The 15,305-nt window shown below is 45.3% G+C and overlaps 1 protein-coding gene across 1 annotated transcript; it reads right to left on the bottom strand.

Moving 5' to 3' along the window:
• Positions 1-1,479: 1,479 nt before the first annotated feature.
• On the bottom strand, positions 1,480-12,295 carry F3 (coagulation factor III, tissue factor). The gene is made up of 6 exons (XM_082677413.1): positions 12,045-12,295; positions 10,847-10,958; positions 6,777-6,967; positions 4,802-4,980; positions 3,780-3,939; positions 1,480-2,446 (listed from the first exon to the last, which is right to left on the bottom strand). Exons 1-6 carry the CDS (start codon positions 12,142-12,144, stop codon positions 2,310-2,312), a joined length of 879 nt encoding a protein of 292 aa, XP_082533539.1. The 5' UTR covers positions 12,145-12,295; the 3' UTR covers positions 1,480-2,309.
• Between the last annotated feature and the right edge of the window lie 3,010 nt (positions 12,296-15,305).

Below are 15,305 nucleotides of genomic sequence, written 5' to 3'. Positions count from 1 at the left end.
TCTCTGGGAGCTTGTTCTACCCCCATGCACTAAGCTCTTTGTCCTGGATAGCCCCATGTGAGCAGGAATTCAAGATAACAGCCAAAGCATACTTCTTTGGGGACATGCTCCCATGCCAACCTCTCTTTTGTTGACTCTGCTGCAAATGCACGCCCTTTCTCTGGCTTGAATGCCACTCCAGCATTGACACAGACTGGCAAACAACCCATCAGAACCAGCCAATAAACCAACCACTGGTCTGTTTCCCTTAATTTCTCCAAAATATATTTTTTTCAGGCTGCCATCTTTCTGAGGACCTGAAAGGTTGTTTGGCCCCATTCTTTCTAAAAATATGGTGTTATACCTAACATTTCATGTTTAGATTTTTATTGACAATGCTTTGAACTCTTTGGAGCAAAGGAACAAAATGCACTTAATTCATGAACAGCTGGACAGTGAGCTGAGTCTTGGCTTTCAGTGCTTACTAAGTGTCTCCTTGGCGGGACCATGTCCAAGCAGGGGTGGCCTCTGGAAGCCTTTCTCAGGCCGCACTGGCCCAGCCTTCCACAACAGGAGGCAAACACGGCTGGGCTCAACCAGGTGCCAGGAGGCTCATTTTCATCTCTACTTAGAATCCTCTTTCAGTGCAGTTGTGGGATCAAGACTGTTCTGCTAGATTTTATTTGCATTTGAATGGAGAACTCACTATTTCTACATTCTAGACGAAGTGAAGTAGTTCGACTCAGCCATGTCTAAGAGCCCACTGGCACGGTCACCCTCAAGGAGCAGCAGACGGTGACCCCATCCTGTCCACAAAGAGCTCTCAACCTAGTTTGCTTCTAATAACTCTAGAAACTCCACTTCTCTCTCTCCTTATCTATCTTACATTGTCCTTTTATCAAATTTTCTTTCAATAATCTGAAGAATTTTTCTTCTGTTCTCCTCTCCAACCCTCATCTGCAACTCAAACTGATGCCCATGGGAAGGTCTCTCTCCCGCTAAGCCTGCAGTAGATGGTATAAAATCCTCCCTTCCCTGGAAACCATACACCCCTGCCCATTGCTGTGTGACTTGTGGTGCCTCCTGGCAGGCAGAGTGTTATCAGGCTTGGTCATATGTCTTGCTTAGGCCAGTGGCATGTGACCAGAAGTGACACTGAGCCACTCTGGAGTGGAAGTTTTAGGAGGAGGCTTAAACCTTGAAGACATGGCTGCCCGTTCTACTAGTTTTTTGCTTTTCCCTCTGCCCTGATCCAAATAGGGGCTTCACCTTTGGTTTTGGTCCTAGAATGAGAAGACATTAAGAAGAGCTGTAGTCAATCCACAGCCACCAAACTGTAAGTGTAATGTAAAGATACCATTGTCATAAGCCACTGAGAATTCCAGGGTCATTTGTTACTGCAGCAGAGCCAACTAATACAAAGGCCAAACCATAAATAATAACTAAATAAGATAAATAAGATATAATAAATAGTCACAATTCCCAGTTACCTTTATTTATATAAAAGTATATTAAATAAATAATCTCAATATATACAAACAATATTACCTCTATAAATAGAAAATCCCCATATATAAAACCTTTTTTCAAATTATAAATATGTACAATGTTGACCATAAAGTGTGAAGTACCTTAAATCTTAAACTCTATGTAATTTGTTGGTATAGTAGTCTTATAAAAATACAGCTATCTGTCAAGTGTTTCATCAACAGCATTTAAGTCAGTTAAAGTGCTAAACTGTAATGCATGTTACGAATGTGCCCCCAATACAAGTCTTCTGCTTTTAACACATTCATATAAATGTTGTTTGCTAATTGTTTCGAACCTCCAAAAGTACTCAAAAAAAAAAAAAAAAAACCCTAAACACCATATTACAAAAGGACAGACATACGTTAGAAAGTCCACCCAGTTTCCATTTTACTCTCCCACATGGTTTGAAGTCGGCCTCTCAAAAGTTCTCCAAAAATCCACCCAGGATTTTTTAGGGCATTTGTTCATTTGTTTTTCCTTAGATGATCTGGCTTCAACTTGAGTGTAGAAAATATACAGTCTAGAGCATGATATGTGCAAAAGGTGCTGCAGCATTAAAATAGAAATTTAAAAAACCTGGAATTGGTTGTACCGCTCATTACGTCCCAAAGTGTCTAATGCTGATGTTGAAACCAGAATGCTAATCGTGAGAACAGGTCAGATGAGAGCTTTCTTTGAGCCCAAGGGTCTCTAAGCTTCAAACACTCATTTGTGTTTCCATGTATTCTACTGCCTTAAATGTTCTTGGTCACAGTGCAACACGAGTTCTGCAGAGTTGGCAGATCCAAGAGCAGGATCTTTCATGCAACATTGAGGGGCAAGCTCTCCTTCCCACTTCGCCCTGCTCTCGCCTTCCTGCACTTATACAGAGACACAGACAGGACGATGATGAAGATGATGACCACAAGCATCACTGCTACAACGATGAAGGGCATTTCTGAAAAATAAAAGGTACCAAGTCAACTCAGAGAGAGAGCTTGAATCCCATTTATCAGTGGGCAGAACTGAAGGCATAACCCCAAATTACACCATCCTGTTTTTGCGTAACTTGAAATTTCTTTCCTGCGCTCTTTCCACCACAACCCATTTCGATTAGGAAAGAATCTGTCAAACCCTAGATGTTTGCGGGCAATTGACAATGGTGAAAACGATTTAATAAACTGGATAATGCTCACAGTCTAGAAAGATGCATGAAGACGGAAGCAAGAACGGCTGTTAGAAACAAGTGGCTGAAAATGATGCTGAGTTTGGTGGCAACGATTATAGAAGCTGAACTCTCAGTGCAAAGAGAGATGCAGAGCACTACCAAAATTCAAGTAAAGAAGAGATGATAACTGGTTGGGGCAATAAGAAGGCTTCCTGGTGGAGGTGGCATTTGAAATCATTCTCAAAGGACCCAATTCAGCAGATAGATAAGAGGCAGGGGAAGCAGCGATCTAGGTGTGCATGAAGTCAGAGAGCAGCGGAACTCAAGCTGGCTTTAGGAGGATGGACCTGAGGGCTGTGGGTATGAGGGCCCAGACGGTGCAGAACCAGAGGGAAAGAGAGCCCTTTCCTTCTGTCAGTGTCAATAAACAGGAGGGAATTTTAAGTGTTTTTAAAAGGCTTAAATTACATCTTAACAAGGCACTAGGTCATTATTGCTATCCTTTGACTTTTTGTTCCCAAAAGTACTCAGAGCACTACCCGCTCAAGCCTGGTGGGAGATTCCTGGGCTCTCACCCTCATGCACGTGTCTGAGCCTCCATGGCATCTCCAGATAAGATCCACTCCTCACTTGGTGTCAGGGCCCTGGTGTGGCACATAATGTACACACACACGTGCCGGCCAGGGACACACACATGCACGTGGTATACCTGATAGACTCAGTCCCTTCCCTTCGTGGGTTAAAACCTTTGTGGAAACAGCCCACAGTAGGTGCTCATGAATGTGCATCAGGTGCTGCTGCACCTGGTCCAGAAGCTCCCCCCACGCTCCCCAAATCAGAATTTAAGTATGAAGAAATGCTCAGAGAAATCTGCATTTGACGCTAAATCCTAAACATGCACCATGGGCCCAGGGCTCAGCAGAGAGCTTAGCGCATGGTACGCGCTCAGAAAAACACTTGCTAATACAAGGGAGCAACATAGAAACATCTCTAAATGCCTAAAATTATGAGTACCCCCAAAACCACAAAAAACCAAGGCAGTTTTCCCCTGAAGAAATTAAATCCTCGTCCTGGAAGGCACCCCTCCCTCCCTCCCAGATGGATCATGGGTAGAGCCACTCACCCGTGGACAGAACTTTCTCTTGGCTGGTACACTCGATGGGACTTTCTGGACTCTTCTGGTTAGCTCTTCGTGATGGAATCACTGCTTGAACATTGAAACAGTAGTTTTCTCCTTCATCCACATCAATCAGAAACTCATTAGTGTTCGTCGTGGCCTTTTTCTGTTAAAAGATAGAGTCCTTTATTCATCTGGGCTCCAGGAATTCTGCCCCCTTTACTAAGTCACTGTGGTAGTTAAAGCCTACATGGACACATCTGACATAAAGGATTGGAAGTGAGTTGGCTCACCAAGTTCCCCCGATAACTGCTAAGGATGTTTTTTTCCCAAGGATGAAGATATCCAGTTTGGGCGCATCCAACCCAGTTTTTAGCCCCTTTAGAAGATATCTGGGGCTTCCCTGGTGGCGCAGTGGTTGAGAATCTGCCTGCCAATGCAGGGGACATGGGTTCGAGCCCTGGTCCGGGAAGATCCCACATGCTGCGGAGCAACTAGGCCCGTGAGCCACAACTACTGAGCCTGCACGTCTGGAGCCTGTGCTCCGCAACAAGAGAGGCCACAACAGTGAGAGGCCCACGCACCGTGATGAAGAGTGGCCCCCGCTCGCCGCAACTAGAGAAAGCCCACGCACAGAAATGAAGACCCAACACAGCCAAAAATTAATTAATTAATTAATTAATTAATTAAAAAAGATATCTGCAGTAAAGGAAAATAGGAATGAAGTATTAATTGTTGAATGGAAAACAAATCTCGTCTCTGGGATCCTCTGTAGAGGAAGAAATGAGGAAGCTGGTGGGAACCTTGGAGATGACTGGTCCAGCCCCCTGGCTGAGGAACCTGAGTATCCGAGGAGGCCCTGAGCAAGGCAGCTGGAAGTCACAGGTAAAACCAGGACAGCGGCCCCTCCCACTCCGCCACCCTGTCCTCTCAACCACCCGCTCTGATATTTGAGTTGGAAAAGAAGTAGGCTGTAAAATCAAGGATCTACAATTTAAAACGAGTCATAAAAACAAAAGAGCGCTCACCTTTCCTGTACTTGAAGCTCTCCAATAATAAAGTATATAATTCAAGTCCTTGCCAAAAACATCGCGGAGGCTTAGGAATGTGCCGCTCACTCTGACTAAGGTACGTGCATCTTGTACGGTCACATTCAGTTCTGTCCCAGCTTGTTCGAAACTCCGAATTGTTGGCTGTCCAAGGTTTGCTAAAACACAGAAAATGAGCTTTGTTGGAATCAAAGAATTCTAGACAACGTAGAATCCCATTAATCATGGTTAATAACAACTTGGTCATCCCTCATGAAACAGCTCATAGAACCAACTCCCTAGCCCCAGAGCTGGGCCCCGAGACGTTCTACAGCAGTGCTGTCCAGCGGAAATGTAGTGGGAGCCACAGATGTCACCTTAAGTTTCCTTGGAGTCACATTAGAAAACGTAAAAAGGAACAGGTGAAGTTAATCTTAATAATATATTTCTTTTAACCCCATATGGCTAGAATATTATCATTTTAACATTTAATCAGTATAAAAACTTTTGGAGATCTTTCTCAAAATCCAGCATGTATTCTACACTTAGGGCATTAGCCATATCTCAGGTGCTCAGCAGCCACATGTGGTTAACCAAACAGCTGCATAAGGTTCCAGATCTTACATACAATAAAGTAGAGGCTGTGGGAAAGCCCAAGAAATGTCTGTCCTTGGTACCTCAAGGAACCAGTTTTAACCACCACGTCTCTTTGATGGCTCAGTTATCTCATGTGCTTTGGTTGAAGGACAGTAAAACAAATCCCGATAACTTAACAGGAACTATGTGCAAGTATGTGTGTGTGTGAGCGCATAAATAAATAAATAAACTATTTTCCCTCTTGCACCAAAAAAGGATTTGCAGTGGCTGACAAAAAAACTCAAGAACTATAAAAAGGAATCATGAGGATGCTGCCAGTGGAGGGAGAATAAATGTCAATGACCCTGCAGGCGGCTGTGGGTAGGGTCGCTACTCTAGCTAAGTGCTGGGAGAGGCACACAGGTAGAAGCACTAGGGGAGTTTGAAGACGGGCTCTGGCACACGGGGGCTCAGGGCAGGCAGCCAGATTCACCTGGGGTGAGGCTGGGCCTATTTCCACCCTCAAAGTAGGTGCTAAGGGGAAAGGCGGCTGCCTGTCCCTCTGGCCCCTTCTCTCCATCCCTGCTTTGAGAAACTCCCCTCTGGGTGTCAGAAGGGTAAATATAAAAGCACCAATAACACAACACTTTCATTCCAAGTCTTCTTGCTAGAGCAGCTGATTACACTCTTGTCAATGTGCTACATGTGTTTATTTAAAATACCTAGTTCAGAACCATAGCCGTGACAAAAAATTTACGTCTCCTACTTGGCAGGAATCCTCTGCTCTCCCTTAGTAGACGCTCAAGTCAGTTTACTGGGCCAAAGGCTGGGGAGAAAAGCATTCTGCGTTTTCAAGACCAGCATGAAGGAAGCAGGATGGGAGCTGGCCCGGCAAGTGGCAGCACATCACAGGACTCAGATCATGGTCAAGCGATTAGAAAGGTCAGCAAGCCCGATGATGAGATTGGAGGGAGACGGAACTGTCCCCATGGACTCGTGACCATCTGTGAAAAACCCTCATCTGGGACTTCTGAAAATTCAGAAGTGAGGTATATAGACTCTCCTAAATATATATGGGGAAATACTGGAACCCCAGGCTTAGTGAATTTCCTACTCCCTGCCCCTCATCCAGCCAGTTATTGGTAGGGTCTGGGGACAGACTGGTGGAGAAACCTACTTGATGACATTGTTATCAACTCCAAAGTTCACGTTCCGTGAACCTCCTGCCACATCCGGAATGAGCGAAGAGGCCTGTGGCACTTACCAGTCTCTGAGAAAGAAGACGTGTTTATGGATAAATATTTTCTTAGGTCATGGCTCCTAAGGGTCACAAGCTCACAAGAATATTCAGAAGTTTTTAAAACAAGAATGAATGGTTACTACAAACCGAGCTACTTACTCTCTAAGTAAGGTGTGAACTCCGGGGAGTTGGTAAACGGAGGCTCCCCAGTAGAACCGATGGCATCCAATGGGTAGGAAAAGACCCGGGCCAAGTATGTCTCTTTCACGTTTTTCACGATCTCATCGGTGACGTCACACTCTGTGTCCGTTGTGTAGAAGCATTTGTTTTTCCAATTTCCTAATCTAGAGCTGAAGGAAGAGAAATGGAACATTATGATTTGCATCCAACAAGACAAACTGGTTTCTGGCTGGGGTGCCTTGTTAAAATAGCAGCTTCCCACAAGCGATCCCGAGGAGGCGTTTGGTACGCTGAGCACTTCAGATGAGTTTGAATCCTCACAGCAACCTGCGGGTGGCTCTGTAATTGTCTCTGTTCTTACAGATAAGGCAGTGGAGGCAAAGGGAGACTGAATGACCAGCTCCACGTCACACAGCTGGATTTTGAGCCAGACAGCAATTTGACTACTGGGTCTGTGCTCTGAACCGTTTTGTTAAATATCTTCCTTAAAATGTAGATGATTTGTCATGACTATGTGGGATAAAGGGCAATTTTCCATCAAGACCCAATTATTTATTACAGTCCACTTACTATATTCTGTTTACCACATTCTATGTTCTATGTAATATATTCTATCCTATTACATTCTATTGTGACCATTCTTGGTGTGGTTATTTAACAGTTATTGAATCTGCTATAAGCCAGGCACTGTACTGGACCCTCAGCCATGTTACTTTGTTTGGTATAATCCTTCCAAGAAGGTATTGGATCTTCCTCACATATGAGGACCCTGAAGCACAGAGCTGCTAGGTAACTTGTACAAGGTCTCACAGCTTATGTGGTGAGAGCTGGGTCTGTTCCTCTCATTATACGACATGCCTCCCTCACTTTCACAAGATGTGCTGTCAAAAACTATAGAGCAACAACACAGGTGGTTATCTGTCAAAGTCTGAGACTAAGAGACCTGACGAAAGAGCTTTCTTTTGTAAGATGTCATTGAAGAGGAAATGATTTAAAGTACTGCCAAAAATGAAAGTATCCTGAAATGATATAAAGAGCTTCTAAAAATGAAATTATTCTACAGAACCAAGACAATTCCTAGACAAATGTCACTGCAGCTGGATCCACACACATCTGTCCCACATAAGTTGACAGCTACCCTGACCTTCCCCATCATCAACCACTAGCGTTCCCTACCCTTCATTCAAGGCCACGTTCCAATCCCACCTTCTGCAGGAATCTCCAGATCTCCTTGCTCAGAATTTATCTTTCCCTTCCCCATCCCCCAGCACTGACATCTCATTAAAGCACTTAAGGTGAGGGTGGTACCAGGGCTCCACGCCCTTGTGCTCCCCCATCACGCAGTGGGGCTTTAGGGCTTGCACATGGCCAGGCCTTGCTGGATACTAGATGGTTTACATTTCCAGGTTGAACCGGGGAAAACAAGCTGCCATATGGATTCAGTTGTCTAAATCCAGGCATGAGAACCATAAATAAGTATTTTTTTAAAAGTCTGAACTAAGTAATCGGGCTAAGAGGGTGTGAGTAAACACACTCTTGGTCCTTAAATTCACAGATAAAGATTGATACAGAAGTATCAGTTTACATACTCTTAGATTTCTCTAATTTTCTGTGATAAAAGTAGAGATGCAGTCTTAATTCCAGAATGACCAGATGCATTTTTTTAAATTACATCATTTCTATTTTAAAAAGTGAATGAGAACCTGATGATTCTTCTCCACTGCTATGGCAAACAAATGGTTCAGATAACAGGAGCAACACTGCTGGGTGCTGAGGCTATACTCTGCCTGAGAGATAGCATTTGGTTCCTTCCAGCTCACAGTAGCAACCACAGTCCTCTGACAAAATTTAGCACAAGCAACTAAATCATCAAAAGTAATAAAGCCATGAAGTGCTGTGAACAGGTTAGGAAGGGGCAATTCTGCAGTTCATTTCCTCTGAATGCTATAATGAGCATGAACAATATAAACGCCTCCAAGGTTCCTCTGGGTATTGCAAAATCTCCTGATTTGGAAATAATAAAAGTTCCGCCTGAACTTCTAAAAAATCCCAACAGAATCCAGACTCTCCAATTAAGAAGCAAGTTGTCTTCTACAAGCTTGGGGAGTTAGTTCTGTTTTAGAATTCAGAACGTTTCATGGAATCAATACTACAAGGGATGGTCGGTGCTAAGGCTTGAGCCAGTAACACTTTGCAACCACCGGTGAACATTTCCAAAGGGGAAAAAGGCAGTTGGCGCTCCAAGGAGGGGCTTCAGACACAGCAGCGGCACCCTGTGTTTGAGGACTGGCTGGTGGTGAGGTGGGTGGGTCAGGAGGAGCAGCAGGTTAAGACGCTTTCTCTAGGGAAAGAAACCGGGAGGGAGGAAGGCGCACTGAGGAGACCAGTGGGAATGACTTTCTTTCCTCCTCCCGGCTTTGGAGCCCCACATCAGACCCGGGGGAGACCCACTGAGGGGTGGTGGTGCGCCTCGCTGGGTAGACCGTGGTACCCGACCCTGCTGGGCGAGCCCCATCAGCGCAGTCATGAATAAGTCCCTCACCTTCCCAGGGCCAGTTTCCTCTTCTATAAAATGATTGCTACGGTCCCTTCACCCAGGAATCCCATTTACCCGTGGGCTGGTCGCCGAAGAGTGCGGATCTCCGGCAGGGGCGAGGGACTGCTCACACGTCCTCCAGCACAGGTGTGGAGACGGCCGGTGCGGCGGGAACCACCCCCAGCCCGGGTCCGCGGGCGCCCCCAAGAGGCAGCTCTGCACTAGGATGTTTGCACAAGGGGACTGCGTCCACTTATGTAACAACAGCCATGCAAAGTCCAAGAACTTTGAGTTGACAAAGGCTTATGTTTCAAAAGCTGGTAACTCAGAAATATGTTTCCTTGTGTTCACCAAACTTAATATATTTCGGAGGTAAGCATTCCTCCTAAAATCTTATTTTCACTACCCAGAAGGAAAGCATCTACTAAGGTAAACTTCAGCTCTGTATCAGTGGAATTACTAACTCTCAACCAGTAGAATCTGATTTGACAAGTTTGACCATAATAGTAATTATTACCTCGAGTTATGAAATTCCTTTAAATCTTTCTATGTATCTATACAAGCATGCATGCACACACAAATTCTCTTCCGTGTTGCCTTGGCAATTGTTGTCATGAAGTTGATTTTGGAAAAAAAAACAAACAAACAAAAAACCACCTAAAAGCCCCACTCCATACTTAGCAGCTGCATTCCAAATGCTACAAAAGGCTTGGCACAAGCTAAACAAAATGGCAAAGCACCTTTAATTTTAGCCAGCGATAATTTTGTGCCTTTTACAAGCAGTGTTAATTTCCACAGCTGCTCTCCTCTACTTAATAAGAGCTCTACCAAGCTTCCTAGAACATTTCAGAAACCAAAAACTTGCTAAGAATATGGTGACGACCATCAAAAAGAGGACATTGAGACTGAATATGCTGAATTAGGGGCTCTTGGGGACAGCTGCCAATCAGGGATGGGGACGGATGAGCAGAGCAGCCCTGACAGCTCAGGGTGCAGACAGAGGAGTATTCCATTCCCGCTCAGTGAGTCATGAATTTGACCCCCTCCAAGATCATGTATGCAACCGAATTTTGAATCATGAATCCAAAGATTAATGAATCAAACACTGTTTAAAGGCAATGTATACATCCAAACTCCTCCCCACCTCTTCTCTAACATGTTAAATCCCGCTAGCAGTCTAGACAGCACGGAAAAAAGCTGTGTACTTAGATGAGATGAATTATCAGCGATCAGTGCCACCGTGGCTTGCTCAAGAAGGTTCTCCTATCCATAGCTTATACTCCACTTACAAATTTCCCCGTCATCTCCAAAAACAATTAAAATGTTCTATCAGTTTAAGGTCTGGAAATGTTGCAGGCTTGACAGAGTATGGCTCTGGCCAGCAAATTATGATGAATGCCCTCTTCTTCGTTATCTGTTAAATAATCTCATCTATCAATCAGCTTTAAAGACATTTATATTCAGCACAGGAAACAGCAAAAATCTTATTTTTCTTTTTTGGTACCTGGCTTACCTTATCTGAACAGTGTAGACATGATTGATGGGTTTGGGTTCCCACTCCAAAATGGTCTTGAAATTAGTTGACTTCCAAGTTAAATTATATGCTACTACTACATCTGTAGTGCCTTTAAACAACAGAGAAACAGCTATTAATGTTTACATGAACTTCTCAGCACACGATTTCATGTTGATGGTATAAAACAGCTTCCCACTCCCCAACACCATCATAAACCTCACATTAATATTTTTCCAATCACAAAAGCTTTAACTGAATTATAAGAAAAAATCTGCAATTTTTTCCTAAACCCAGAATTTCCTCATGGCAAGATTGACCGGGTAATCTGAGGAAACGCACAAGGATCTTGAAACCCTTGTTTGAAATTATTCATGGGGGAAAGCCCTGTGATAATGACCTGGAAGCACAGCCCAGGAGCCATCAGTGGCCCAGGGTGTCCACGGCCCAACTCGGGAAGGGCAGGACTCCAGGTTCAACTTAGCAGGGAAAGCCGGCTAGGAAGGGTTTTCCATAAATTACGTTAAAGGACAAAGCCCACATGTGTAAGAAGAGTTAGGACTGCATCCAATAAAAAACCCAAACCTTGACTTTTTTCATTTGTATCTAAAATGTTTCTATACTGAAACTTCCACAGACAACCGTGCAGCCGTTAAGCCTGTTAACACCGTCGGATGTATTCGGTTAGGATGCCTTAGTGTTAAGGTCTGCCTGGCCAGTTCTCAGCAGATCAGCCTCTGCCCTGCCCGCACACACAACAGGCTTACAGGGCATGCACAATGTGGTGCCTGCTCCAGTCCAAGCGACATTTTGCAGGGACTGCCTCTAACGCAATCTAAAACACAGACGATCAAGATAAGACCGAGAGCCGCTTTTTATTATGGAAAGTGCATATATAATGAAGGATAACATTCAAACATTGCACGCCGACCCGTGCAGGTGAGGAGCCACGTCCCACCACCTTCAAGGTGTCGGCTCCCTGGGAAGCTCTTTTCCTAAACTTCAAGCGAGAGCCCCGAACGCACTTAGGCAACGCTGGACGCCACGAGCAAGCATCTCTAGCAGAAGGGGCGGCGGGTCCCGGGCGGGTGGCACCTCAGGGCGGCAGGGCGAGCCTGCTGCCAGCCAGGACTGTCCTCCCTCTTCCCGGTGGCGGGCCCCAGGGCTCGGGGGGGGGGCGGGGGAGGGTGCCGCTCACCTGTGGCTCCGGCCACTCGGACCAGGACCCAGCCGAATAGGAGCGCCCGAGCGACGGCGGCCTCGTAGCAGGGTACCCGGGGCCCGGTGGGGGTCGCCATGTTCACGAGCTGACGGCGAGGTCGGGAGGATTCCTTGCGCCCCGGAGGCTGGGGAGGCGGGGAGGCTGCGGAGGTTGGACTGCAGGCGCCTGGGGCTGCGGAATGGAGCAGGAGGGGCGCGAGAAACCCCGAGTCTGTGGGAGCCCGTGCCCGGCGCGTTTTAAAGAGCCCCTCGCACGCCCGCGCCTCCGCAGGCCCTACGGCCGCCCCCGCCCCTCCTCCCGACTCCCCGCCCCCAGCCAGGCTCCAGCAGCCTCCCTGGGCTGCTTCTGGCGAATCCACACCCCGGCCCCGCCTCCTCCCTGTAGGAAACTCCGAAACCCTGCAGGGGCTGATTCACCCGTGATTCAATCGGCCGTCAAGCGCGAGTGTCCTTCGGCCACTGGCGGCTCCAGGTGCTGAGGGGAACCACAGTCCCAGCCACCCAGACCCCCTGACTCCCAGCTCTGCCCTCAGGCCACCGACCCAGATGTCCGCCTGAATGGGCGGCAGGTCTGTTGGGAAGGAAAAGGTGGCGGTTGGAAGGAGTTCGAGGTGGAGGAGAGGGAACCCTCCCTTCCATTTGGCGATGCAGTGTCCCCGCCAGCGGGAGCGCAGTACTTACCGAGTTTAATAGAAAGTACTGGCTCCGGGCTCCTCTCCGGCCCCCAGGGCATTTCCCGGGCTCTTTGCGCGCGTCAGGCTGAGCCTTGGAATCTGCAGCCGAGTAACAGCGTGACAAGGAGCAGAGCCCTCTCCTAGCTGTGATTTCGGCTTTCGCCCCGAAGGCAATGATACCTGGCTCGCCTACCTCCCCGGGCCCTTAGCCTGGGTGCATCCTATGAGATGGTGCCAATGCAGGTGCTTCTACGGGTCCGAAGTTCAGTCAGCTCAGGCACAACCCAGCCCACCTCGGCTTAGTGACCGAAGAAGAACTGCCCCAAATCTAGCACTTTGCCTCTGGGAGAATTCCAAGGTGACATCTGCCGCCGTTGAAGAAGACGTTTGCGGGACTGAGTTCTGCTCAAGTATAAAGAAACCAAAAATGAAATTTAAAAATATAGTCAGACTTAAGCTTTGGTTTTTCTGAATTTTCTGGCTTCCTCTTCTGGGCTTTGCTGTAAAGTTGTCAGGCAGGAGAATGTTAACTCTTATTCTACTGAGCGGCTCTGTAGGCGTTCTTGTCAAAGTATTGCCGTCATTTTTTTTACTGTACTCTGTAGTTGCCTCCTCGACAGACTGGAGAGTTTTTAGGAGAGTGGAGTCTGTTTTCTCTCTCTTTCTCTCCCAGTTTTTTTCTAGGGAAATTAGCCTCGCACTTTAGTGCACACTCTATACACATTTCCATATAGCCTGCTGAGCCATAGCATTACACTTATTTTAAAAGAAATGAAACTTTGCAAAATTAAATTTTCCCCCTTTCCTTGAACTGAAATAGCACATCCAGGTTTAGCTCTTGTAGTCCTTCCTTCCTGGAGGCTGAAAGCTGCACTTGCTGGTTTCCTCTTTGAGTTCTCCTCCAACTCTAAAACAAAATTTATATTTGCAAAACTAAGCCATGCAATCCTCCTTTTTGCAGTCTCTGGCCGGAGTCATTTTTCCTAACGGATCTTTAGCCCCACATGGGTTGTGATTCTTTGTGCTCTGGAGTTGAAGGTAGCTGGGAGAAAATGTTACACTTCAATCAAGTGCCTTACAAGACCCAAGGAATTGTTGCTCTGTCTGCAGAGTAATTGATTGTATTTGGAGCCACTGACTGTCCTGAAATCATAAAGGGCTTTAAACAATCAGCATTGTTTAAATTGTCAAGATCAGCAGTTTGATAAGAAAAATATGTTTAACATTATATTGTGATACCAAAGGTGCCATAAATGTTGACAAAGTAGAATATTTATTTTGCATATTCACTAAAGTTATCAGGCAGGAAAGAGAAGAATTTGTCGGGTGTTAGCATAGGTTTTTGAGTGAATATAGAATGACATTCTTTAAGATTTGAAAAATGCACAATAGCCAGGACATGGAAGCGACCTGAGTGTCCATCGACAGATGAATGGATAAAGAAGATGTGACACATATATACAATGGAATATTACTCAGCCATAAAAAGAAACGAAATTGAGTTATTTGCAGTGAGGTGGGTGGACCTAGAGACTGTCATACAGAGTGAAGTAAGTCAGAAAGAGAAAAACAAATACTGTATGCTAACACATATATATGGAATCTAAAAACAAATTTTAAATGGTTCTGAAGAACCTAGGGGCAGGACAGGAATAAAGACGCAGACTAGAGAATGGACTTGAGGACACGGGGAGGGGAAAGGGTAAGCTGGGACGAACTGAGAGAGTGGCATGGACATATATACACTACCAAATGTAAAATAGATAGCTAGTGGGAAGCGGCCGCATAGCACATGGAGATCAGCTTGGTGCTTTGTGTCCACCTAGAGGGGTGGGATAGGGAGGGTGGGAGGGAGACACAAGAGGGAGGAGAAATGGGGATAAATGTATATGTATAGCTGATTCATTTTGTTATACAGCAGAAACGAACACACCATCGTAAAGCAATTATATTCCAATAAAGATGTTAAAAATAAATAAATAAAAAATAAATTTAAAAAAAGAGTTAAATGTAGACAAGTCTAAAACACATGTACAATATAGGAGTTAGGAATACCTTTTTAATTAAAACTGCAAACCCCAAAGCTATGCAAGAATGTGAAGGCATATTTGAATATGTGAAAATTAAAGTTTTTGTGTATACAAAAAACTCCACAAATAAAGTCAATTATCAAAGGTAAAAAAAAATAAAAGATTTGAAAAATGCTAAAAAAGAATGACCACTTTCAAGAAGAGGAAGAAAACTGGCTATGGTAAGTAACATTTCATAGTAAAGTTTTTTTCCTGGTTGATCAGACTGTGGCCAAATGCTTTCTAGTGCTGCTCTGCACGGTTAAAATTTCATTATTGATAATTTTTTGCACAGAAACCGATTGATTATTAAAACAGTTTTTTTTAACCCCCTTCAATAAAGTGGAGCTCAGCAGTTACCAGAGTTTCCTCCTATATGATACACCTTGGAGATTCAGATGTTTGAAATGGTCCTAAACTATAATGATAATCAGGCTGGCCTGACCAATCCCCTTATGATTAGATCTTAGAATGTCACATGACTGGGGGGACCTG

Source organism: Grampus griseus (genome assembly GCF_964374135.1).
Source record: "Grampus griseus genome assembly, chromosome: 1".
In the NCBI taxonomy this organism is placed as follows: Eukaryota; Metazoa; Chordata; class Mammalia; order Artiodactyla; family Delphinidae; genus Grampus; species Grampus griseus.
This window is presented reverse-complemented; position numbering and strand designations above follow the sequence as displayed.